Source organism: Echiichthys vipera (assembly GCF_963691815.1).
Source record: "Echiichthys vipera genome assembly, chromosome: 18".
Taxonomy (NCBI): domain Eukaryota; kingdom Metazoa; phylum Chordata; class Actinopteri; order Perciformes; family Trachinidae; genus Echiichthys; species Echiichthys vipera.
This window is the reverse complement of record NC_139843.1, coordinates 7096334-7123809: the sequence shown is the minus strand read 5'-3', so window position 1 is coordinate 7123809 and position 27476 is coordinate 7096334. Positions and strand designations below refer to the sequence as shown.

At 42.5% G+C, this 27476-nt stretch overlaps 2 protein-coding genes across 2 annotated transcripts in view; both read right to left on the bottom strand.

Moving 5' to 3' along the window:
- Positions 1 to 486: 486 nt before the first annotated feature.
- Positions 487 to 5903, bottom strand: LOC310960480 (uncharacterized protein). The gene is made up of 5 exons (XM_083932190.1): positions 5812 to 5903; positions 4065 to 4728; positions 3125 to 3325; positions 2903 to 3032; positions 487 to 2044 (listed from the first exon to the last, which is right to left on the bottom strand). The coding sequence occupies exons 2-5, from the start codon at positions 4459 to 4461 to the stop codon at positions 1561 to 1563; spliced, it is 1212 nt and encodes a 403-aa protein (XP_083788316.1). The 5' UTR covers positions 4462 to 4728; positions 5812 to 5903; the 3' UTR covers positions 487 to 1560.
- Positions 5904 to 8834: 2931 nt separating this feature from the next.
- The window catches only part of kif19 (kinesin family member 19), a gene marked incomplete at both ends in the record, with an annotated part of 33223 nt that continues 14581 nt past the window's right edge, over positions 8835 to 27476 (bottom strand). The window contains 18 exons of the mRNA XM_083932467.1: positions 8835 to 8962; positions 9060 to 9228; positions 9740 to 10125; positions 10496 to 10619; positions 11161 to 11260; positions 11366 to 11526; positions 11627 to 11751; positions 12357 to 12627; positions 12729 to 12927; positions 13174 to 13348; positions 13503 to 13659; positions 14014 to 14136; positions 14239 to 14385; positions 16088 to 16282; positions 16405 to 16530; positions 19977 to 20113; positions 20686 to 20773; positions 20892 to 21002. Of these exons, the coding sequence (XP_083788593.1) occupies positions 8835 to 8962; positions 9060 to 9228; positions 9740 to 10125; positions 10496 to 10619; positions 11161 to 11260; positions 11366 to 11526; positions 11627 to 11751; positions 12357 to 12627; positions 12729 to 12927; positions 13174 to 13348; positions 13503 to 13659; positions 14014 to 14136; positions 14239 to 14385; positions 16088 to 16282; positions 16405 to 16530; positions 19977 to 20113; positions 20686 to 20773; positions 20892 to 21002 (2922 nt within the window). The remainder of the gene's footprint in view (positions 8963 to 9059; positions 9229 to 9739; positions 10126 to 10495; positions 10620 to 11160; positions 11261 to 11365; positions 11527 to 11626; positions 11752 to 12356; positions 12628 to 12728; positions 12928 to 13173; positions 13349 to 13502; positions 13660 to 14013; positions 14137 to 14238; positions 14386 to 16087; positions 16283 to 16404; positions 16531 to 19976; positions 20114 to 20685; positions 20774 to 20891; positions 21003 to 27476) is intronic.

Below are 27476 nucleotides of genomic sequence, written 5' to 3'. Positions count from 1 at the left end.
ACACAGCCTGTACTCAGAAGCTGCGTCTTTAAACGAGCCGTCAGGACGTCCTGTACAGTTGTGATGTCACTACTGTACTATAACTTGGTTGAAAGTCCTGCTCCAGTGGTGTTACAGTAATTCCCAGGCTGCAATAAAAGTACAAAGATGCTGAGAGCACAGATGCAGGAGACCCAGGAACGCTGACCAATCAGAGCAGACTGGGCTGAGTGAATGCAGGTATATTCAGACAGACAGTGTGGGAGAAATAATGTGTTTTTAAACATTAAAGCATGTAAACATGTTCTAATAGAAACCCAAAATATAAACATGAACCTGAGCATGATATGGGACCTTTAAACTGCCTACTAAATCACACCGCTTGCTCCATTAATGACATCTGTCACAAGACAATAACAGAATCAAAGTAGTTATAAAAATTAAATCTTTATATGTCACTTAACTCTTGAGGTTCCAGTAAAAACAGTTATTTTCAACAGTCTAGTACATAGCCATAGATTTTCAATTGGAAAACTAAACAATAAATACACCAGGTAGACGGGAGACATTGTACCACCAGCAGAAATCACACTGTAATCCAGAGCTTTGACACTGTCTGTTCTACATTATGGGCTGTGCAGCTGTGCATGGACATGTTTTCTCAGTGTTCAACATGTTTACATGTGTACATACATCAGTGGACATTTGTCTGTTCACTCAAAACATAAAAAAAACTAGAGATAATTGATTCAGTTAGACTACACACATACCAAACCTGCAACTAAACAAACAGTATTCACTCAAAGGAATAGTTCGGCATTTTGGGAAATGTGGAAGCACCTGGTGCCCCCCGGGCGCCTCCCTAGGGAGGAGTTCCAGGCACGTCCAGCTGGGAGGAGGCCTCGGGGAAGACCCAGGACCAGGTGGAGAGATTATATCTCCACCCTGGCCTGGGAACGCCTCAGGATCCCCCAGTTAGAGCTGGTTAATGTGGCCCGGGAAAGGGAAGTTTGGGGTCCCCTGCTAAAGCTGCTGCCCCCGCGACCCGACCCCGGATAAGCGGATGAAGATGAGATGAGATGAGATGGAAGCACCTGGTTGTGCCGTGTCAAACGCTAACAAAATCAGCCTCCCAGAACTTCTAAATCTCACTAATCGACATGTTATAGCTGGTTTTAATCCAAGAAATATTCCAGCACATAACCGCCGTAAAACCACTACTTTGTTTTTGTGTGTGTGGACTAAACATGGTAGATGTTAAGGCGTTAACTGCTGAGCTTTAGTGTTGCTGAGGCTGAAGGCAGCATTTTCTCAAATATTTGCTTGAAAATTTACTTTAACGATTAACTGATTGGCAAAACAGTTGCCAATTCATTTCATTGATTAAGAGCTGCAACCATTAGACAGCTAGTGTATTTCCCAAAACGCCCAATTACTCCTTAAAGTTGGACTTCAAGACGTGACATACGTTGAAGCTGAGCTCACCACAACTGTGCTCATGTTCACAGGAGCTCAACGTGCAGAGTTTGTCCCATCGCTCAGTATCCCTTTTTAATGGGACTACGATTTTTTTTGGACCCGTCACTGCAGGTGTCCAACAGTTCCTGCTGCACTGAGACCACTGGAAACAGTCTCATATCCAACAGAAACCAGGGTAAGGACATTACTCTCCACATCGTCTGGCTTGCACTGCTCTGCTGGGGTTTCCATAGGAACAGCAGCTCCAGTTTCCTGCCTCAACTTCTTCCTGGCTCTGCCTCGCCCCTTGCCTTTTGAAATGGCCTTCCCTTGCTCTTTGACTCCTCCAGACACCTTATGTGGGTTCTCGTTGTCTGTGGAGCGGGTTTTGCGGTGGCGCCTGCGGATGCGGCGCATTGGTGGACCAGAGTCAGCTGGGTCTGACGCCGCCGCGCCAGACAGGATCCGAATCTGCTGCTCAATTACCATCACAATCATGTCCAGGGCAACGTCCAACATTCCCAGACCGAGACCGTGAGTGACGTTGTCAAACGCACCGCTGTTGACCGGGTCCTTGAAACATTTTCTCATATCCTCCAAGTGGTTCCTTAGAGAAAGAGAGTGTGTTATAAGGTTGGGTGATTTGGGCAAAATCCTATTCTATCCAGATCATAGGTCATTTCATATCTGGATAATGTTGTAGCAGGTTTTCCATTAATTCAATACATTTTTTTCAAATTGTATTAAGAACTGTGCTGCACAATGAGGATAGGATCAGAACGTAAGACATCATCCACATGAAGTAAATATTGCTATAACACAGCTGGGCCACTGGTTTTTTTCAACATTGAGATAGAGATGAAAGAATTTTTTTTCAATATTCATTCATTCATTCATCTTTAACCACTTGTCCCTGTCGGGGTCACGGGCTGGAGCCGAACCCAGCTGACATCGGGCGTACACCCTGGACAGGATGCCAGCCTATCACAGGGCACAAAGAGACGAACAGAGACAGACAACCATTCACACCTACGGGTGATTTTAGAGTCATCAATTAACCGAACACCTGCACGTCTTTGGACTGTGGGAGGAAACCGGAGAACCCGGAGAAAACCCACGCAGACACGGGGAGAACATGCAAACTCAACACAGAAGGGCCGGGATTTGAACCAGAAACCCTCTCGCTGTGAGGCGACAGTGCTAACCACCAGACAACCGTGTCGCCCTATTTTTATATTGTTTTTTTTAAGATAATTTTTTTGGGCAGTTTTTCAAGCTTTTTATTATGACAGACAGGAAATGGGGTGAGATAGAGAGAGAGAGAAAGAGAGAGAGAGAGGGTGTGACTCGCAGAAAAGGGCCGCAGGTCGGAGTCGAACCCGCTGCCTCTTTGGATCTTCAGCCTCTTTAGATGGGGCGACTGCTCTGACCTACAGATGTTACAACAAGGACATACAGTACGTACTTAGTTTCGATAATTTTGGACCAGTGTTGAACTGTGTTTGTCTCGGGGATGAGCTGTTTAGCCATGTTGCTGTAGTCGATGTAGTCACTGGCAAAGTCCTTCATATCGTCACACAAAGCTCCGGTGTCTCCTAAACACACAAATATAAAAGTTTAATTTCTTACACTCTTCTCTGCGTTGTCAGATTTTTAACATTCGTGCACACGGACACACGTCTCTCACCTTCAGTGAGCTTGGAGAAAGAGGAGGATACAGAGGTAGTTGTGCTTGGCGTGAGGCCGAGGACATTGAGAGACTCCAGAAGTGTTTTCTTGCTGGCTGGGCCTCTGCTGACCCGAGTGTAGGCTGCCAGGGAGCGCAGGGACATCTTCTCTGGGGCCTGAAGGCGCCGCTTAATTTCATCATAGGAGATGAGATACTTCCCTAAAATAAGAGCGGGGAAAGAGGAGGTGAATGGTTTGCTTCTCAAATCTTAATCCCATTTTTTATAGTGTTGTGGAAGTGGATTTCTTCAATAAAAAACAACAAACAGGATCAGCTTTTTCTCTGTAGTATATTCTGACAAAGTATTTTCTTCTGCAGACAAAAATACATTCACCCCTGCTTCCTCACAAGGCTCAAAGTTTAGCAGAAATGACCCTGAGCCCACTGGTGCTCAGCTTTTTAGAGGAGGAGACGCCCCATCCAGACAGACAGGGTCACAAGGTAATAGATAGAACGAGCTAAGCCTTGGTTGGGTGACGTCTTGAGACCAAACAAAACATGCCTTAGACATTACACTCCCCCTCTGAACGTCCCTCATCACAAGGTCTCTAACACAGGGTCCACATAGGCCATAAACACAGTCAAGAGTTATCTGCAAGAAACAGGATCTACAGAAGCACAGATATGCCATTTTACCATGTAAAGAGGCAGTTATATATGTTGTCCATTTAGCACAAACAAGCTATGTACCAGTCATATGATAAGGTTAAACAGAAGAGACACTGAACTGTGTCTGACCTGACAAAACTATGATTTTGAATTACAAATATCCAAAATTCCCATAACAATATATATTTCTTAAGAACATTGAACTTAATTTTAAGTGCCAGACTCAGATTATACATGTGCTATTGATCTTAATGACTACTGGTGTTGTTAAAAAAAACGGGTCACTTACGAGCTTTAGATCCTTTCATGTTTGGATCCAGCAGCGACGACACCTCTGCGAAGGGCATGTGGGTAGTGGACTCTGAGTTTGTGCTCGAGTTTGGCGCTGGGTCCTGACTCTGAGGTACAACCTCAGTCTGAACCGGGGCAGAAACCTGCATCTGGGGCATCTGAATATGAGGCTGCATGGTGTGCATGTCCATCTGGTTCTGGTCTAGTGGAGCCTGGCCTTGGGCTTGAGGGAGGATCAACGTGTTTTCAGATAAACCCTGAAGCCCCATGCCCCCTTGTCCAACGATACCCGTCTGCTCTGAAGACACCTGGAAGATGCCCATTACTGGCTTTACCACTGTGAAGACCATGTTCCCCTGGGCATCCAGACCCACCATCCTAGTAGATGGGTCCATGTTTTCACTGAAGTGTTATCTCTCTAGCTGAGGGAGGAGGCTCCAGAGGTTTTACGTATCCGATCAGGTCCCCTGAGAGGCCCGTGTAGTTACAGTAAACCCCTCTGTTCTTAAATGGTTATGGTTAAAGCTGACCTGACAAAAGGGGGCCGTAAGCTGACGCTCTCTCTCTCTCTATGTCAAGGCACACCCTCCCCTGTTAGAACATTTCACTTCCTTTGTGGAGCGTATTATCTCTCATAGCGGCCCCACAGCAGACGTTTCATTCTGAAGGAAAAAAGGAAAAATAACTGTTAGGATCAAATGTTAAGTTGATTTTTTTGCATTGTAACTGACCTCTAACCCATTTTAAAATGTTTAGATTAAATCTCCTTTGACTTAATTATTTCTTTGTGTCTGTCTTTGTCTCTCTCTGTCCGTCTTTTCCTTCTCCTCTTTCCCAACCGGTGCAGACAGATGTGCGTCCTCCACAGAGCTGGGTCTGTCTGACGTTGCTGTCTGTTATAGTGAATGTTTTCGTTGCCACCGTACTCTACGGGGGAATTGTTGGGTCTATGTAAATTATAAATAAGTCATAGAGTGTGGTCTTTACCTACTCTGTGAAGTGTCCTGAGATAACTTTTGTTATGACTTGGCACTATAAATACTGTATGTAGATATTATTATTATTATTATTATTATTATTATTATTATAGACATTGCGAGCTGCTGCTGCTCACAGAGGAATTGTTGGGTCTCGGTAAATCATAAATAAGTGATTGTGGTCTAGACCGTCTCTATGTAAAGTGTCCTGAGATAACTTTTGTTATGACTTTGCATTATAAATACAATTGAATTGAATTCCACTCAAGTGGGAAGAAACGCCTGTGATTGGACGGGACACAGAGAGAGGAGAGCTAACATAAGTGAACAGTGTGTGTGTCATGGTACCTTTCATATAATAAACTCATTCACTCTGTAAACGGGGTAGTGGGGCGCACGAGCGCGTGATTAAAGGTGTTTGAGTGAGCCTCGCGCTCAGGATACAAATAATAACTTTGGTAAATAACACTAACGACTAACTTCACCTGTCATGTTACATACATTCAACTACCACAGTGACGAAGGTTGACTATGAGGGAAAAGGGCTGACTTTGAAGATACCGACTAACGACGAGAATGACAACAACGCTACATTTGTAACAAACACTCATGATGGCTGCCAGGCGCGGCCGTTGCTGGGGTTTTCCTCAACGGCCTGAAACGCTCCGTAAACGGGCAACATTGTACCGAACGGTTGCGGTTCTGGACGGGACAAAGCGAAGTGAACCGCTAACCTTGGATGCAACTAGTGACGGCTGCCCCACTCACCGGTTTGCCGTCTGCTTTTTTCTCCTACAACGACACTGATCCTAGAACGGTCCGCGACGAAGAAAGCGACATTTTCCCTCCTTCTCTGCTGTTGCTTCGGCGGGTTGCAAATCAGCTCTACGCGCTAACACCCCCCCGGAGCCGGGATCTCACCGCTCATTGGTCGAGTGACATGTCACTCAAGCATCGTGTGATTTCTGATTGGATAAGCGTGCTTTCAATAGAACAGAAGAGGCCGTACTTCCGGTTAAGGCTCACCCAGCAGATACAATGGGATTTAAAAATGATACTTGTGCCTTTGTCATGTTATTATTTTTATTTGTCTTCTCACTCCTGTTTTTTTTGCAACTTTTGTTTTCTTGTTTTTACTCACTCACAGTTTTTCTTGCGTTTGCTTTGTCTGTCAAAGGACTTTGTAAACTTTGAGTTTAAAGGTGCTATATAAAAATGTTATCATTATTATTATTATCATTATTATTATTACATGTATTTATATGTTTATTTTTAGGAGTGTGAAAGAAGCAGTCTGTGTTATCGGGTTACCTGGATGGTTGCTAACCCCCTCGTATCAGGAACAAAATAGGCTCTTTCTTTCTTTTTCTCCTTTACCAGATGTATAAATGTTATCTTTATTATTATTATTATTATTAATGTATTTATATATTTATTTTTAGGAGTGTGAAAGAAGCAGTCTGTGTTATCGGGTTACCTGGATGGTTGCTAACCCCCTCGTATCAGGAACAAAATAGGCTCTTTCTTTCTTTTTCTCCTTTACCAAATGTAAAAATGCATCTGTGATTATAATTGTTATTTGGGTGGGTGGGGGGTGCCCTTGCCAGACTCAAGGACGCAAAACAATGATTCTAAATGTAATATTAATAATAATAATAACTTGTACTTATATAGCCCCTTTCATGGTACCCAAGGTCGCTTAACAATTGGGGGAGGGTCAAATGTTTTTAACATATTAAGATGCTCTGAGCAATAATTAACTGACACACGGCAGTTGTTATTGACATAATGACTAATCATTACTTGGGGCATTGGTTTATCAGGGCAGTGAGTTTTGACATATGCCGACTAAATGATCAATTTGAGCTTTCAACATGTATTACAGAAAGGTTTATGGTCATAGTTTTTCATCTCCGAAATAATGGTATTGTAGCCAAAAATGGTGTGTTGTTATAACAAATCACCCTTCAGCCACCGTGTGACAGCACTCAGGAGACAGAATAATACCCATTTCCCAACTATACTTAATCATATTGATCCTAATCTGTATTTTCTGAAAAGTGCCTAGGGTAAAGTATTATTATAGGAAATTAAATATCAAAGGAACTTGCTGCTTATAATACAACATATGCAATAATGACTGTAACCTCTAATATCAGCCATAGAAAGACTTACAAAATGAGTTTGATCCCAAAGTTGAATTATAAATGCTAAATCAAAACTCACATTTCTCTTTTCGGAGAAACATATGAACTCTCAGTAAGGAAGTGGTCATTGGACATTATAGAGTATAGTCTTCAGCACTAGTCCCAAACTGTTCTAAGAACAATTTCCCCAATCAATGTGTTGGTTTTAACTCAGGTCCACTTGTTTATCTTTCACAGCGGTGCGGTGGTCAGCACTGTCGCCTCACAGCGAGAGGGTTCCCTAGTTTGAATCCCGGCTGGGGCCCTTCTGTGTAGGGTTTGCATGTTCTGCGTGGGTTTTCTCCAGGTTCTCTGGTTTCCTTCCAAAGTGCATGTGTTAATTGATGTCTCTAAATTTGCCCGTAGGTGTGAATGGTTGTCTGTCTCTGTTCGTCTCTATGTGCCCTGTGATAGACTGGCGCCCTGTCCAGGGTGTACCCCGCCTCACGCCCAATGTCAGCTGGGATCGGCTCCAGCCCCCCTGCGACCCCGACAGGGACAAACGGTTGAAGATGAATGAATGAATGTTGTCCTAATCAACAATTGTCTGCTGTTGAAATGTCTTAAGAAGTGTCATGGTTACAGACGAGATCTAATTTTCAGAGGTGTGTGTAATGCTGTGAACAAGGCTGACCTGATACTCTTTTTCTCAAACTCCTGCAAACACACAATTCAGTGACCAGTGAAAAAACACGCAACCTTTCACTTGTCTCATTTGAATTTATTTGGGTACAAATAAAAAAAAATGTACAAAATAAAGCATAGAAAGTCGTAATATGAAAACAATGTTGATGACGACGACATAAAAGAAAAGGCAACAGTTAAATAAATCCTTAAAAATAGAGCCAACTAATCTGGAAAAGCAACTTGTGGTACTCTATATCTACACAACAGACATGACATTGAACAGTCACGTTTGGGTAAGAAAAGGCATAGACCCGGGGTGTGTGAGAGTACAACATTGAGTTTGAATCCAGGAGTGCACGACAATCAAGTTTGTTTTTTTTACTCAAATATTAGTGTGTTATTAAATGGAAACAACCTCACTACAAGAAAAACAGATGCTGAAGGAATTTGACAGTTGGCCATTTCTCATTTTACAGTCTTTACGCTGCCGTTACTTTAACATCCTCAGCCTCGGTTCTCATTTACACCATTACGACGAGGTTGAGCCCCATAAACATCCCCGTTACCTTGGTGCTTTAGTTTCTGGCCTTCATAACGAGCACTGAACATTACCAAACCGAATATACTCATAATGCACAAACATTAGTACAGTGTTGCATTCACAGTGAGCTTGACACCATCCTGACTTGAGGATGACACACAATTCAGCACGACAGCAAGCTGAAGTGGAAACACTTGACAGAACGGAGCACGCACTGTACAATATTTGGCGTCTGTAGGCTGGTAGGCCTCAGAGCCTGTTAACGCTGTCGCTCAGTGTCCGCCTACTGTCTCAGGCACACTGCCGCACAACCTTACCTAATGTCAGCCACTGAGGGGTTAACTGTTGGAGTGGGTTTGGGTGCTCAGGGGGTTCCCCTTCAGGCTCAGCTGGTTTGGGTGTTAGTGCTGGTGTTGAGGATACGTTCGGCTGAGGGCTCAGTGTCTGCGTGTGCGCTGGCCCCCGGTGCCTGTGGTGGTGATGTAGAGGAGAGGCTGGGGCTGCCGCAGATGGGGCCCTCGCTTCAGGTGATTCATGTGGGCTGCGGAGGACTCTGCATTTAAAGCTGTTAAAAAAAAGGGATGTAACAAAACAAATCTCAATAAAAAAGGTTGCTACGGAGGAATACCACTTAGTCTACATTTGTAGTGACAGCGCTTCACCTGTTTGTTGGATGTTGTGGGGTGCCCTGATTTTGGCGAGAGGAGGAACCCCTCTGTACTGGGGGCGTAGCGTGGGAGCCTGGGGCTGCCCGTTGTTGTGGAGGTGGGGGTCTGATGTGCTGTCCAGAGGACGGAACCTCTGAGCTGTGGTTGTCTTGGTCTGAGGCAGCTGCAAGCAAGGGGGGGGGGAGGAAATATATCAAACTTCTCTGATACAGAAAGTCTAATGGTGCTTAGTTCATGGGTTTACAGCTTACATACATATTACCATTACACCAGGAAGAAACAGGCTACAAGACGAGAAAATGCAAATGGTGAATTTCTGCTACATGTGCAGGTGCTCAATAACATACAGGTTAAGCCAGATAAGATGGAAATCTTCAGGTTCGCTACTGTCATGGTGGTGGATTGAGTATTTAAATTATTTGCCACTTTGAGGCTTATTATATCAAAATAAGTGCCAACAATTTAACAATAATCTGAAACTGGATATCTATACCTTTTATACGTTTCTGTTTGTTTGTGTGTACAGTATGCTGTCTTATATCAAGGCAGTCTTTCTTTCCCTTACTGGCTAAAAAGCAGTGGCTGCTTTGTGTGAACTGCATTGATATTTATGTAAATACATCAGAACTGTTACCATGATAATATTAAACATATAGAATTTGGAAAATACTCACTGCTTGACCAGTGACCTCAAAAGAGCGAGAGCGACGCTTCTTGCGGCGGGCCTCAAAGTCCACCTCACGGGGCGTTTGGTTCTTAGTGGCGACCTGAAGGTTACGTGGGCGTGTCCAGGTCACTTGCTGGCTGGGCCCCTCCCCCGTGCTGCTGGACAGGTTGTCGTCTGAGGTGGCGTGTCGAAGCTCAGGGCTAGGTTGCCTGCCGCATCGCACTGGCAAACCTCTAGGGGGTCCCTCACTCAAAGAGAGGCTGCTCTTCTGCTTCTTGGGGTCCAGGGGAGAGGGGGGCGGTAACCGCAAGGCGTCCACCTCCAGGGCTTTGGAGCGCCGATGGGCTGCTTTTACCACAATGTTCTGGACTCCCTTTAGGATCTGCTGCCGCTCTGCCGAGACACAGGGACATGTTTGATTTAATTTACCACCCATTTAAGGGATAGTTCAGAAAGAAAGAGAATTACTCATAATGCTTTTATGGTTTTGATAATGCTGAACAATCAGAGCATAATGTGGGTTTTTTCGGGAGGGGTTAATAACAGCTATATTCAAACAAACAGTATGAAAAACAGTGTTTTTTGAACATTAAAGCATGTAAACATGTTCTAAAAGAAACCCAAAATACAAGTAATGAACTTGAAAATGAGACTAATATGGGAACTTTAAGTTGGACGAGCTCACACCAGTCCAACGGTTCTTTGACCCCATTGTCCCCCCACTGACCTGTACTGCATATATATACCCATTTTAACTTCTTACCAGTTCGCGAAAGGGGGATATCAGCCCCGGCCTCGCTGCTCTCAGGTGATGAGTCCAGGTGGCTGCTGACGCTGTGGCTGAGATGGCTGTAGCTCAGAGAGCTCTCAGGAGCCAGTGGCTGCAGCTGTAAACATGCGATGCACAGTGTCACATTATGATCAGACGTTCACTTCAGTCTTTTGCTGTCAGTCGAGGTCAGATTGAGTGCCATCTGACTCAACACTCTGCCTCTTGAATATGAAAATTTTACTTTGTAAAGGGCGTTTGGATTCTAGCTCTCATAAACTCTTCTTACTTCATCTCGTCTTTGAGTCACACTCCTGAGGCATTTGCATAGACACAATTAGATGGAGGTAATATTATTTCAAGCCTGGAACAAAGATGTAACTCTGCTGCTGTGCAAATTTCAACATGAAAAGCTGAGCAAAAACTCTGAAAGCAAGAGCTGAGAACAGTTCAGAGCTTATGTAGGAGTTTCTTTTGTGGAGGGTCGTACATGAAATTGGTCCACCAGAGTGAAATATCTGTGCGAGTTTAATTCAAACCAGAACTCATATTACACCAGACGAGACTGTATTCATTCACAGCATGATATTCCTCTCAGGGACAGCTATTGAAACTGAAATGAACCAGAGGCAAATCATGGTTATTAGAATGGTCCTCACCTCTCTGTTGCCCTTCCCGTTAATGTGAATGGGAGGTGGCGTCCTTACAGCCGAGTTCTTCATCTGCCTGGCATGGGAGCTGCTCTTAAAAACTCTGTTGCTGTCGCAGGTAAAGAGAAAGAACAATAACTTATCATTGGAGTATGAAGGTTTGTGATTGTTGTATGAATTCTGAATGGGAAATATGAATGAGATGTACTCTTACAGCTCAGGCTCATGCAGAATAGGGGGCAGAGTGTGTCTACGGATCTTGGCTTGGCCTCGTCTGTTGTCAGAGAACATGTTGCGTAAACTCTCCTGGTCTGAGTCCATGTCCGTGTTGTCACGGCCCTGACCGGGCAGGGTGATCTTGGGTAGAGAGCCCTCCTAGAAATGATTATCAGTTATACGTATCAATATTAATTTAGGCCCTTATTAATATTTTTATAATCTAGTTTCAAAATGTTATTTGTCATGCAGGGGCTACCTTGATGGTGTGTCTGGTGGTCACCTTATCCAGGGCCATGGCTCTGTCTAGTTTCCTCTCATCCAGCTCCCTCATGTACATCTCATACAGCTCCTGGAGGTGTGGAGGTACTAGCAGACTGTGATCTGGATCAGGAACGCACACATACATTTCAACAAACTAGAAAATTACAGTGCCTAAAACAAAAACTATTAAGTTAACTATTAAGACTATTAATTATAAGGCTGGGCTCGAAATATCTATGGCAATGTATTGTGACTTACTACTTGCTGATACGCGCATCGATGCAGATGTTATGTTATCGATACAGCAGCAAATGCTGTGACGGCAGTTTTGAGAAACTATTTTTGTGTAGTGCACAATAAATCCAATAGGTGGCAGCCAAGGCCAATGCACATTACACAAGTAACACGTCTCAATTAGAAAACAAACAGGAAATTCAGTTAGAAATGTAAGAATATTTTATTTGCATTTATTAATAACTCTGGGATTAGAAACCATAATATTTTATTTTACTTTAAAGATCCCTGTGGACCTGGATTTAAGTGTTTCAAGTTGTGCAATCGCTGTTATACAACATAATAAAGATTCTTTTCTCAATTACTAAGGCCAGTCTATAAAACATCCTGGAATGACTTCGACAAGATTATCAAAATAGCAGCAATTAACCAAACACCAGATTATACAAAGGCTCTACTTCACATTTTGGAGTTAAAGCTGACACACTCACCAACAATGAACTGTCTCTGCTGCTGTATGATCTCATCACACAGGTGCCTGTGCTGCTCGAAGCGCTGCACCACAAAGTTTTTGTGTCGGATGACGTTGTCCTTGAGAAGCGCGTGGGACTGCATCTCTGCGTTCTCAATCTCCAGCTCGTGGACTTTGCAGAGGAGGCACAGGACCTCGCGCTGCTCCTCCGAGCTCACCCGCCGAGGCAGCAGCTCCTCCAAGCGTTGGCCCCGATCCCGAAGCTCCAGGAATCTGCGCTCGAGCAGCGCCTTGAAGATGAGCGGGAAACAAAAAGGTCTAAGATGTGTGCACTGTTTTGTTTTATATAATATACAGAAACTAATAAAAACAGGTGAATTGAGAATATTACCTTCTGTTTATGGATCTTTTTCTGTTCAGCCATGAGTGTAACCAGGTTTTCTCGGGCCATCGCCACCTGCGGGGTCTCTGTGCTGTCCGGAGGAGTCTCCGGGGAGTCCGAGTCCTTCTCGCTTTCGTCCTTATTGACACTTTCCTTCCTCCTTTCGGCTCGCCACTTCTTCCTGCGCCTACTCCGCTCCTGCTCCCAGCTAGAAGATAAACAAACATTTGAATGGCCATTAATAATTATGTCATCTGGTTTATAATTTGTCTTCTATTCACCAGAGCTGGAATAATAAATACTGGATGAGATACATATTCTGTAAGTCAACTGTAAGTCTATTTTCAACCGTTTTGTCAACTAATTCCTGAATGTCACACAGGAGATTACATATTACTGTTTGTATGCGATCATATAGGAAAGGAAAGAAAGAGGCAGATTCCTAAACACTGACTCTGCAATGGTAAGCAGGTGTTTGGAGGTGTCGATCTGGATCTCCATGTTACTGTTTTCCAGCTCCATCAGGCTCCTTCTGATCTCCATCTGTTGGCGGAAGGCATCCAGGAGCTGCTCCCTCAATTGGTCCATCTCTGCCCGACTCTGGTGGCTGGAGTGGGCCTGGACCTCCGCTACGAAAGATGACGAAAGATGAGAAAAGATGAGGATGAACAGAGAAGATAGGAGAATAGGGATATCATCATATATAGGCAGCGTAGAATACAATTATTGGAAAACAGCAGGTATTCTTCATGGACTAGAGGGGCAGTGTGGACAAGACTTTACCCTGCACGTGGCGGATGTCAGCCCGGTCTGAGCTGAGCTGGCGGCTTGCCTGATCTGCTATCTTCTTCTTGAGCCGCTGAATCTCGCAGCGCAGATCTGAGATGATGTTTGTGTACTGAGCAATGTGGTATGACACATTTATCAGGTTCTTCTTTACCTGCAGCGCAGAGAGAGAAAAAATACAAAGAAAATAATACAATTGTTAGGAGTGTTTAATTCCCCACTGAAAGTAGTAAATCGGTTATTGGAAGGAACTACACCACAGAATGAAATACTGTTAAATGGTAAATGGCTTCATTTGTTAAGTGCTTTTAACAAAAGAAAACCTAGATCTGCCTTATTGGCAACAAATAAAACCTCAATAAACAGCTGGAATCATCTACTCTTTCTTACAAAGACAAATGTGCAGTAAACAATAAAATATGGAACTAAAATGTAATGAAATATTCGTTTGTTTAATGAAATCCACCCCTCTCCATTTAAAAAAATGAAACATTAGTTCTGAGCTCACCCGTGTTCGAATGCTTTTGGCACGGTCAGCGTAGGCCAGCGTGTTACGAGACTCCTCAAAAGCTACAGAGGCGGGGCTGATATGGGCGATCATGACAGTTCGGCTGTTTCCACCCAATGAGTCCTGCCAATCAAAGGCATCAGAAGAAGAAAAAAATTAATAACGTTGCACAAAATACAGTTAGGATATCCTGGAGTATGAACTTTAAATTAATAAGTGCTGTACCTTAAGTAGTCGAGTCAACTTGCTGTCTCGATAGTTGACATACTTGGTGCCGTTTTTGTCGCTCAGGGCATTGATGCAGTTGCCCAGAGCCAGAAGGGAACGGTTGATGTGGGCGCCCTCTTTCAATCGTTGACCCCTATTCTGAGTCTAATGGATAAACAGATGCCAGTAAGAAAAACATGAAACACAGGTCCCCAGCTCCACTCAAACAAGGGGCTGAGCGAATACATGGTCAGTAATATAATAATTCAGAGCAGAAAAAGTTTTTTTTGCTTTTGTGGACATATACAATTTAAGTGTTGGTGATGTTAGATTGTTGCTGGACCCTGATAATACAGGTTCAGGTTCTGTTTATTTGTACCCTTAGGTAAATTTGGTTTGTTTGTTTGTTTTTGAAAGGCTAAAGGCCAACAAATATTGATTGAAGCAGAATAATTTTGTAAAAGCATGGTGTGAATGTTGGAAATGACTTTTGGACATTACAGCGCTCCAGAGTTATGAAATTTGGAAACGTTCGAGTCCCACACAGACACCACCCGGACACCACCCGGACACACAGTATTAGTATAGTGGATATCAAATAATAGGTAATTATTTTTTTAACTCATTTTATTCCGTTTTGAGTAATGCAGATGTTCATTGCACAATTCTTATTTGAAACCCCATTTTTAGGGGCTTTAAACCCCTTATCCACCAGGATGCCCTCACGTCTAAACATCCAGACTCTTGGCTGTTTCAGAGTCATCCTCATGTTTCCATTCTTGCCCAGGAGATGGCATTACCTCCTCAGCTTTTGCTAGATACATGCACTCTTCTTCAGAGGCAAAGAAAATGCTCTCTGTCGATTCAAGTGACAAACAACTCTCTGTTCTTCTGCTCAATACCTAATGGAGGCCATATGTGCTGTTCATCAATAGTATGGCTGCGGACACCTCAAGCTGTCTCCAAGGTAAGTAAGTGCTCTAACTCACCTACTACACCCAACTGTTTGCATATTGTTCTAATATGTGCAAGGATGGGGCATAAATGACAAGCCCTTCATCGACAAAAGCAGACTCAAGTTGAAAAAGTGCTGACAATAAATTGAACAAATACTTGAAAAAATGCTCACTTGACAGCTTAAAAAGAGAAGGTCAAAGCACAGATACTTTTTCTCCTCCTCTCTGACAATACAGCCCTCTCCACAAATTTCGATCATGCCCGTGCAACACCAGACAGAGACATATTTTCCACAGAGCAGCTCAAAGCATGAAACTGTGCTTAACAAAAAACAACATTTGTCCACATCACCATCTCATTGATTGTGTAAAATCTTAAGTGTCTATAGTTACCACATTAATGAAGCAGAGTAGAAGTATAGAGTGGCATTAAATGGAAATACTCAAGTAAATACAAGTACTTTCCACTCGTGCCAATCACAGTTTAAACTTCAAAGTGGTGAGTTGCACTATTACGTGATCCCATTTGCCAGAGTGCTGGTGTCTTACTTTAATGAACTGCATAGCGGGCCATAATGGTAGACATAAAGAGGCTTTTATTAAAGTCTCCGGAGGTTTATGGGAACCTCAATCCTCTGGACTGCTGTAAAATTACGCTGCCAAGCATCCCCGGTGAGCAGACCCTCACAAAGCAGACCCTTGTAGTTTTGAGGCTACACATGTGTAATGTGTCCATACAGCCAATTCTTTGAACTTGAGTTTTGCAGAAAAGTAGTTGACAAAAGTAACTACACCCACCACCTAGAAACACAAACATCAAACAGACTGTCCACCTGCAAAACTACCAATTAAACATCATCATTTCAGTCATTCAGACACCTCCTGACTGAACATTTGCAGTATACACGCACCTGTGCTGCTCGTTCAGAGCCAGCGAGGTCGATCATAAAGAGGCGTGCGAAGCGGACCTCCTGCAGGACATCTCGACACCGGCTCTGCTGCTTCACGGCCACCTGCAGCACAGCGTGGGAGCGAGACGACGTCTGGTTGGCGGCTGTCGGCTCCTGGGTGCGCTGCTTGTTACCCTTCATCAGCAACTCCATGATCTGAAAACACAAAGGCAGCATGCATACTTTGTTGTGTGTGCACTCGCGTTGGTTGAAATTTGATTGTTTTGACTAAAATAAATGAGAAGTCATGTCATGCAGTTATAGGTAGCTTATCTAACCTCCTGTGCATTGATGGTAGACACCTCTGTGATGCCAGCAACCTGAATCACTCCTTTCGAGTCTTCTCTCAGGTCCAAGAAGCCCGAGGACGGGTTAAGCAAGTCACGGATCACCTCATTGTAGATCTAAAAAGACAGGTAATAAAATTGTCAGATGAATGCTAAAGTATATCTATCTGCTCAACATCTTAAAGTTAAGTTCCTTTTGAGTGTGTTGTGTTTATGTCCTCTGAAAAGGCTCCATTCAGGCTGTCAGGCCTCCTACACAGTCCCAAACCTAGCACAAACACATCAAGTGCTAATATTTTCAGCAACTTGTCATTTAGAAACCACAGCTTGTTGGGTGGCAGGCTGTCATTGGCCAGTGTCAGTGCTGTTCTTTCTCAAAAAGCAAATTTAGGCGACTTCTCAGAAGGGACATTGATGGTGCAGCTAAATCTAAACCCACATATAAGCTGAGTGCAGGAAGTGACATCCTGGAAAGTGACCACTGGACAACAAACCACTGGGAGGTTAGAGCTGTGAAGACAGTTTTTATATGTCAAGCTGACCCCAGCCACAAACGGACACTGACAGTTGGATATTTGTTCAATTGCTTTTTTTCATCTTTACTCTTTCAATGCTGGTGAAGAGTGAGGAATCAAAGGCCACGCTGGCCTCTTTGGGACGTTGTGCTAAGACACAATGGTGCTTTGAGCTAAATAAGTTAAGCAGGTATAATGTTCACCATCTTAGTTTAGCATGCTGACATCTATTATTAGCACTAGACAAAGCTGAGGCAATGGGAATGTCATTAATCATTTGGTTAAAAAACCACATTGCCACGGTAGCTAGCATACAGTTTCTAAAAAAAGCTTTTTCCTTTCCAACAAGGATACTAAATGTGAGAAGAGGTGGCAAATAAAACCAGGATAAACAAAAGAAAAGTAGGCGGGAACACTGCGTGCATGGGAGAGGTAAATAATACCTGAAGGTGCCTTTTTTTATCCATTAGAGTACATTTATCTGCATTCATTGTATGCATTTCTGTGCGTGTATTTTAGAGATTGCAAACATGAATAGGGAGAACAAAAAAAGAAGCAGATGTGTGCGGATCACTCGGTCAGGGCTTTTAAAATGGCGTTTAACATCTTTGTGACGAGGCAGCAGTGGCAACAGATTGCTCCCTAGAAACAGCAAACACACGTCACACGCAGCCCTGTGTCAGGATTCATCCCGAAGAGTTCAATATAGGTCAGAACATCCCCACTCCATGATTGGCATTTGAATGGGAAATCTTTTATTTTCGCCCACCCAGAGAGCTACTAAACAGCTGAGCTTCAGAAGACATTGTCAATCACTGCACATAATGACAATGTTGCCACCGAAAACGCAGAATGTAAAATCAATGTCTGATGCAAACCCTTCTCCCATAAGGCAAAATTTGTACCCAACAAGTTATATTTTGTGTATTGTATCATTTTCAGTTAAAGGCTAATGCTCTTTTCATATTTCTCTTTTCACAGGGTTCTATTAATCATATGCCTCTTTCTCTCTGACATTTTTGAACACATCTGACTCATTCATCTTTATATTCATGCTGTCATCTTCTCCAGAAGGACTTTTTGAGGAGCAAAATTACGATGGAAAATGATTTACTTAAAATCAGTGAATAGATCCGTGAATGTGGCCGTCAGCTTCCAGGGTTCACACGATACAATATTTCCTGTTTCACAAAGGCCGAGTAGCTGTTGCAAGGTAAAAAGTGCAAATAGATGACTTTGAAAGAATGACTTCATTCAGAACCATGAATACCATATGCACAAAGAAATCTCTGCACAACTATACTTATTTAAAATTGACCTTAGTCAAAAAAGCCAAAAGTTACCTCTTTAAATGAGAACACTAAGTCACAGCAGTGAGGCTCAGATACTGCTAACAGAGTCGAATGAACCAACTCCATTGTATGCAGTGCTATTAAGGGCTTTGTCATTAAACACACAGTCTGAGCTGTACCTGCTTCTCAGTAATGAGGTTTTGAACTACAGCCAGCAGGCACATAGAGAAACTGCCATCGCCAGTCTGCCATATTATACGTGGTTCATCATCCAGTGACAAAGGCAGAGATAATCACTCAGCAAACAGGACCACAGATCACTCTACACCTGAAGGTATTGTGGGCTTCTGTGCAGCAGAAAGCACCTCTGCACCTACAGCACTGTGGTGCTAAAGTAACAGATAATGAGGCATAAGAAAGACAAACACTCTCGGTCTTTAAAGGGAACACACTGTGCTCATTTTCACGTTCATACTTGTATTGTGGGCTTCTATAGAGCTTCTGAACTATAGCGGCACTTTCTACATATAGTATAGTTGTGACATCACAACAGTACAGACGTCCTTACAGCTTGTTTAAGGTACAGTTTCTGAGTGCAGACTGTCTGCATCTCTCTGTGGATTGAGCATTTTGATACTTTCACTGTATTTATTTAGCACCTGCTTTATAATCAAAGAGATACATTGAAATCTCACCTCTTACAATATGGGACCTTTAAGCTAATTTTCGGTTATGGTCTGGATCTGGAAACATCGTTACTGCTATCTCTTTGAGCATGAAGTCATGAAGGGATACTTACTGGAGATATTACAAACAACTTCATCTAAAGCCCCTGACACACCAGGCTGACCTGAAAGAAGTAATACTAATAAAGTCTGAGTGAGTCATCCCTTTGAACCATCTCACGTTGCCTCACTTCATCTTTTATTCTTTTTGTGGAAAATGCGCTTTAACACAGTGTAAACACTAAAGCCAGCTAAATGAAAAGAACAAATGAATATTCTGTTTAAATATGAGAGAAAACAATCAGTCTGAGTTTGTATTCCAAAGTATATAATAAAGAGACAAAAAAACTAACGAGGCTGCCATTGTGTTTGCTCGAAATACAAATTTAGAAAGTGTTTGATTGTTTCAAGCCTTGTTTTAACGTGAGGTCTTTTGCCTGTAGAGGAATAAATAAGGCCTTAATTGTTTTTAACAAGGCAGCAGGAGGCAAGGCATGTTTGTTTACAGCACCTTTCAACAACAATTCAAAAGGCAATTCAAAGTTATTAACAGAAGACATAAAAAATGCATCAGGAGAAGACATGAAAGAAACACGGGGCATATAAAAACACACATTTACCAGTGTGGTATCGACACATTCTGCGAAGTTTGTCGTTCATCTGTGTCTGGTCTTGTTTACAAGGCTGCGCTCAGCTCATTTCAGATGGGAAACGAATGCCGGACAAAAGTAAAAGGATACCAGAACTATCTGCCTGCGACTGGCATCAGCTAACAACCTCAGATCGTATCAGTGCAAAAGTTCTAATTGTGAGTGTGACAGACACAGAGACGGATAAAGACAATTCATGTGGGAAAACCAGAAGACATATTTGAACTGCAGTAAATGCTGGAACTGTTGCATAGTTCAAGCCCCACTTCAGGGAAACTAAGAGATGTGTCATCATCGTGTGTTGCTTTAACTAGATGCTTCTGTGAGCCTGTGATGAGAATAAATGTCTGGAGAAAGGTTTAAGTGAGATGTTATTCTGACCTCCAGATAGGACATGGAGACGCTGTACAGCATGTCGTCACTGGTCTCCTCAATGGCACGGAACAGGTCGTTCAGCGTTCGAACGTAGATGCCTGGCTCCTTGTCTGTTCCCAACATGGTGTAAGTCTTTCCGCAACCTGAAGACAGAAAAAAAAAAAACATGTAATGTTTTCCACAACACATTTATAAGTTCAAAGGACTCCAAGGCCCAAAAACGTGAATTAAAGCAGTTTGAAAGGTGGGGGGAACGGGGTGGTACTTTGGAAGGAGGCAGAGTTGTTCGTGTTAAAAAATGTTCTAAGCCCTGTGCGACATTTCAGAAAGTTGAGAATTGCTTTAATTTGTCCTTATGTCCATGCTGTTGGACACAGGCGCAAACAACACACTAAAACCTCCACCAGAGGAGACAGAGACCTGTGATTCTCTGAGACAGACGGACAGACAGAAGGCAGAGGAAATCTGAAGAAGAGGAGATGGATGAATAACTTCACGAAGCAATTATAGCGCTCAGCTAGGTAAAGCATGACTCATTTTCTGATCCGACCTGCACTAAAATTAAAAACCAAAACAGACGATGTCACACCCTTTCATGTGCTGGCTAGATGACTCAGAAAGAGGATGACCAGAGAGCTAACACATGTAACTTGTGGTTGTCCATTCAAACAGGGTGCTCAATTAACTTTGCGGGTTCCCTGCAGCGCATACACACCTGTGGGTCCGTAGGCAAACACGGTGGCATTGTAGCCTGATATGAGGCCCTCAATCAGCCCTTTGGTTGTAGCTCGATACACCTCCTCCTGCACAGGAAGAAGAAAATACATTTTAATGTGCATATTCTAGGGATTCAAATGCTATGTCACATTCTTATATTTGATGTTGTTTTTCGTTTTATTCAAACTTTTACTCATGACTGACCTGACTGGCTGAGTAGTCGAACGCCACATCAAACACGTAGGTTTTCTCCCTGGAACGGTTGGCACGCAGGATGTCGTCCGGGTCCTCCATAGGGTCCATCAGAACCACCATCTAATGATGACGAGCAAGGCAAAAGAAGGAAAGAGAGATAAGAGAATGAAAAAAGAGAAACAACGTATGAGTGGGTGTCGAGTCTTCAGGCCCATATTGACGTCTCAGTAGCCAATTAACTTGGTGTCAATCACAGTGGAAAATTGAGCTTATGAGCAAATCAAATGAGCCTTCGGTTATGCTCACTGAGGTTCAGCTTTGAAAAGTGGTCAAAGTAAATGATGAAAAGGACTGTCAGAACGCAACTCAAATGTAAAATTACTGTCCCAGTTAAATTCGGCTGCAGCTGGACAGTTCACAGATGAGAAAATTATAGTTTCACTGGGAGCCACTGATATCATTTGCTCTTTGTTCAGATTATAATGTGTTAAAAGCTGTAAACGGGAACTAAAACAACAGGAAGGCTACACAGGCACACTATGCAGATGCGTTTCTTTCTTTCAGGACAAACAGGACAGGATTCCAGATTCATGACAACTGCTCGTACTCAGGGAATGTCCAGAATTTTTCAGGGCATCTGGTCATCCTAGCATGTGGTGTTCATCTGGATCAGACAGTTACAGTGCCTAAAGAAGCCCTGATACCCTTTTGAAATAGTCACTTTTTTGTTTTACAGCCTGAAGTGATAATACATTAAAAATAAACTTGAATAGCATGGTTGGAAAAGTAATGAGTCCCTTTTGAATAACCATTATAAACATTCTCAGGTATAATGTTAATAAGGTAATATGTTTGGCAGAAACCAAACAAAGCACACTACCCAAAACACACCATACCTACAGCGAAGCGTGGTGGTGGCAGCATTATGTTGTGGGCTTGTTTCTCTTCAGCAGGGACTCGGCAGTTGTTCAGGATTGAAGGGAAATTGGATGCTGCCAAGTACACCCAAATTTTTTCAGAAAAACATGTAGCCCTCTGATAGACACTTGAAAATGGGCAGGTGGTTCACCTTCCAGCATGACAATGACCCAAAACCAACCACCATAAAAAGAAGACAGTGGTTAAGCCCTGACCTGAATCCTACAGAACATCTGTGGATGGACTTGAAGAGTGCAGTCCAGCGCCGCTCACCATAGATTTTGACTGAACTCCAACAATTCTGCAGGAAATATTTCCCAATCTAGGTGCACAAAGCTGGTAGTGACATATCCAAAGAGACGGATGGCTGTAATTAAAGCAAAAGGCGCCTCCACAAAGTCTTAAACTCATCGCTTTTCCGACCCTGCTATTCTAGTTTTTCATTTTTATCCCTCTTCAAATTCAGAAATTTAGAAAGAAAAAAATCACTGGAATGTTGTAAGGTAAAATGTGTAAATCAAACTCGATTTTTTAATGTATTATCACTTCAGGCTGTAAAACAAGAAAAACTGACTATTTTAAAAGGGTATCATGACTTTCTATAGGAACTGTATAGCTACGAGTGCAGCTAATTATTAGTCATCTGCAGCTTCTTGCAGGATTATCTACTACCATGGTTCGCAACCCTTTTTTTGATGTTCACCCACCGTCTAATATGATAAACTCAAACTATTTCTTCTTTCAACATTTCAACTGTTGGTATGGAAATAATGGAAATCAATGAAAGCTGTCTGCTTCGATGTATGACATGCTGTCCTTGTTACAAAAACAGCTCCTGTTCAGATCGGGGACACTTCATAACATGTATGCATCCATGTTTGCAAATGGGCATCCACTCAAGCCATCTGTCATACTCTGAGTCCGGGCTATAGAAACATAATGACCCAACCATCAGCGAGAGATCAGTGGTAGATTGTGAATGCTAAAGCTATACAAGTGTGTTTTGCGCATGTGACAGTCTGAGCATTTTGAATATAAATACACAGAGACTGAGAGGTCTTATTGTTCCAATTGTGCTGTTTGACAAAGCCTAAGCTAGCCCCACATTCATCAGCAAATCACAGCTCTTCAAAAGAACATCTCACGGAGAGAAAGAGGGCAACAGTACGTCAGAAGAAAATATTCTAAAGCTGTTGACAAAGCATTTAAATCAGAGTGGGTGCAATTGACTTGACAGACTGTCCACAGCTTAAAGGAAACGTATTCCTCTCAGAGTTGGGGGTTTCAATTTTCTGCTATGCAACTGGCAGAAAAGTCAATGATAATGAAGAAAACAAGAATGAGAACCCTTGAGTGTATTCCAGGTACAACAATAGGGCAGCTGGGAGTTTGCCAGGTTATTCTGCTCTGCTTGGAGAGCCCTCTGAGGCCTGTAACGCTGAATCACCGGGCTTGTTTGATGACCCCCTCAACCAATGAGCCGCTCACTTTGAAGCCTCTCAATTGTAATTCAAGAGGAGAGATACGGAGGGAGAGGAAAGATGGAGAGGTGGGAGAGACATGAAGCAACACTTGCTTGTCCTTCGAGTTCACTCATTTACTGGGCTCAAAATATGCTTTTTCATGCTGCTGTCCTCATAGAGTGAATGCTTGACTATGGCATGCACATGCAAAAGATGAGGAGAGCATTTGAGATTGTAGCATGTGCAGCAGTTAATGCCCCCCCCCCCCTCATTCTCTTGACTGCCCGCTTCTCCTCTAACTTTGCACTGACGTGCGAGTTCCGATCGCATTTCACAGGAAACGTAATGTGAACAAGGGAGTACTTCTCTTAGTATCAGACGCACTTAAGCCACTTAATCTTGGCAATCCAATGACCTTCAGAGCATCGAAGTCAGAATTAGTTTGTCAAGAAGACAGAGTGAGTCTTTTGAGTCACAAGAGGACCGGACATCACTAAGACCATGTAAGGTGGATTCATCTAAAAATGTGTCAAATTTAGGATAAGGGTTGGAAATAGGCTGTAGTCCCATCATTGTCCCGAAAAGTGTACCAAGTGAATCTTTTGCCATTAGATGATGTAGTTTCTTGTGGCTTTTCAGCCAGTGACAAGAGTTGAGTGCCAGCATGTGTTGCAGGAGCCCACTGTGAGATGAGTGAGGGTACAGACACAGAAAGTACACTGGAGGGAGAGAGCTTAGGCTGTTTTATATAATGGTACAGGCTTTTCCATCCGATTCTAGTTCTAAATACACAATACATATTGAGTAGGAGGTTACTAGTGGATTACCACAGCAGACTGATTAGGAGTTTAATACAATTATACATTTTGACCCAACACACAATAAATAAATCATAAATAAAGTATCTTTGAATCAGCAGAAGCATTAGCTGTCCTCTTCTAAATCGCTGACAATCTATGGCTGTAAATTGTCACAAGCTGAGTTGGCAAATAACAAAATTGAGAATCAACACAGCCATCGTTTAGAAAGCAGTAGCTTGTAGCATTTTTACAGTTCACCTGTTTCTACCTGTCTATGTATTGTTTCAATATAGCAGAAGACATAATTTTGCAGTTTCTAGGAAATCCTGAGCCAATGTTTCAAATAATATTTTGCTGATTGCAGCTGTTTTGTCGTTATTTATTTAGTTCTTGTTATTTGTTCGCCCTTTTTTGCCAGGGAAACAAAGACATCGTCATTATAAAGAAGAACTTAAATTTTTTAAAGTCATTTAGCATCCAATTACAATAACTCTCAATGGGCATTAAGCACAAATCCAATAATGACATTTTTAAATAACCGTTCATATAAAGAATAGAAAATAAATAAAAAATAGATTTGTTGAAAAATAACTGCTCCAAAAGCCTTTTAGCCTGCTATACATGTATTTACTCAATGAGGAGGAATGAATCAATAATTTTTCCATAGTCACATAGCCCAACAAAAATTCAATTTTGCAAAACATAAATTACATTTAACAGCGATTAGAAACATAAATGGGGTTATCTTTCATACAGAATACATATACTTGTCGCTGATCTTTCTCAGAGACAGTGTAATACTTCCACACGACTGACATTTTGTTTCACTTTTAATTGAAAACAAAACACGTGTGCACAGCACCATCTACCTTACGTCATGCCAGAGTCATGTCCAGTCAGTGGCTTCTTCTCCAACAAAACAACATTCAGCCAGTGCAAAATTGATGCACACAACAGATAAACATCGGCCAATGCCATGGGTGAATGTCATCATATTTGCTGATAGGCCGAAGGCAGTCAACAAGGCAAATATCGGCCGATATGAATAGGTGCAAAATCCCTGTGCTGCTCCAAGACTGTCATCCAGTCATCTGACAATATCGATGCAACACCACCTGCATAGCAGAGCTTCTTCTACACATGTCTGTGACAACATGCATCGTCATTATGGTAGACTGTCTTTATTCATACTAAAATGTGTAAATTTGTGCCACTGTGTAAAGAACAGTTTTGCAAATGTTAAAAAATGCCACTTGTGTGTGGGTGCAAGGAGAAAAAGATGCACTCTCAAACTTAGTCGGCTTGGTGTGAACATCGCCCGGTCCACTACATGCATGGTGTGTGTAACCATGTTTCTTGAGAAAGCTGATGAGCATGCAACAATGCTCTTACATGATTGCATGTATAGTAGGTATCATTAGTGTGCTCATCCATGCAGAGTTTTGTCTGTGTGCATGCACTTGGGGAAACCATTAAAGGCCGAGGGTGTTGATAACACCTCTAGTCCCATCTGTCGCTTGTGTTTCTTGAGTTACAGTACCTTCCACAGTTCCGCCCAACATCCACATACAGCAGCTGCTGCTCGGGCAGATTCTATACCACTAATAAGTCTTCTGATAAGACCGTAAGATGCTGGGCTTAATGAGTTCACTGTGTGGCAACATAAGACTGGATGTCTGGACATGTGCCTCAGGGTGTTGATGCCAATTGTGCCCTACAGGTAACATTCCTGAGATTAGACGTTGGAAAAGTAGGTGCCCTTCAGAGTGTCCTGGGTGCAGTTAAGAAGCTTCTGATAAACAAAGATTCTGGGGTGAAGTACGGATCAGAATAAGCTGTTGAGCGTTGACTTCTAGCGTACAGAACAGGTTAAGGAGCATTTGGAAACATGGCACTCTCAAGGAAACAATTACTGTAAATCTGACACACATCCTCTTTTTTCCTAACACAGTTGTGTGGAAACATGTACTGTACTCTCACACACACACACACACACACACACACACACACACACACACACACACACACACACACACACACACACACACACACACACACAAAGCAACGAAGAAAGCAGCATTTCATGTCCTCTGCAACAAGCAAGTCAGCGCAAGCTGGGTGGCAAGAGGCATGACTGACCACAAGAGCTAGGCCCAGCACACTGTCACACGGAAAATCAACGTGCTTGAGTGTAAGCAGGACGCTCTCAGGCAGTGACTCCCTTGATCTATGTACATTTGCAACGATGAAGCGAAAACTAAACAAGATGGAGACGAGATTTTAACACCTTCAGAGTTAAAAAAGATAATTTTATCATCCAGGGCAGTAGATTAATCTAGAGAGGGTTTATCTATTTAACTATTTTAATAATACTTTAAATATTAATAATTCATCATTTGAGGTTTTTCTTTTAAGCAAAAACAAACTAAATTCTCAATTGTCAATATTTTATGGTTTTCTCACTCTTCTGATATAGTAAATATCTTTGGTTTTTGCACTGTTAATGAGACAAAACAAAATATTTGAAAACTTCTCAGACCAAACTATTCATCATGAAAAAAATGGTAGATTAATGTATAAAGAAAAAACACACTGTGCCAAGTAACTTCTATGTCTGCATGAAGCTCATGGTTTATTTCGACTTGAATTAACCATTGAGTGGTGGTCATTGTCTACTGTCCAAATATGAACCTGAGAAGCCATGATGGATTTGGAGTTGCAAGGCGGCATCTCCATAAACAGATATCTGCATATGAATGCCGAAACATAATAATAATAATAATATTAAAATGATAAATTGTTGCCAGATGACAGCCGATGGGTTCTGTGATTGCATTTAAGCCAATGTTTTCCACCTCGTTTGCTCTCCATACGGACTGCTTACCTGCATGCAATCAAATCATGTTCAAATGACTGGTCGATACGACTAATACAAACAGAAACCAGACCTTTTCTGCTACCCAAATGTTGTCCTGTTTCCTACATTCTACTTTCATATGCAGAATCTGTTTATAGAGATTATGGATTAGCCAACAAATTCACACGGGCAGAGATCAAAGCAGAATCTAATCAGCCGATCCGACAGGCAGTTGGAATCAGCAGAAGCATCCTTAGAAAGGCTGTCAGATTCGTGCCTCGTATTTGCTGCACCTGAATCATCAAACCAACTGTGAGTCAGTGGACAGCTGCACAGCAACCACTCCATAAACACAACTGGCACAATAGAGTAAACACACAGAACCTGATAAGATTAATAGAAATGTTCTGGTGCCGCCGTTAATGAACAAAGTAGTGGGTAAGCTGTAACTATGGCAGTGATAATTACTGGGGCATTTGGTGATGTGGTGGTTAGCACTGTCGCCTCACAGCAAGAAGGTTGCTGGTTCCGATCCCGTCCGTCTTTGTGGGTTTTC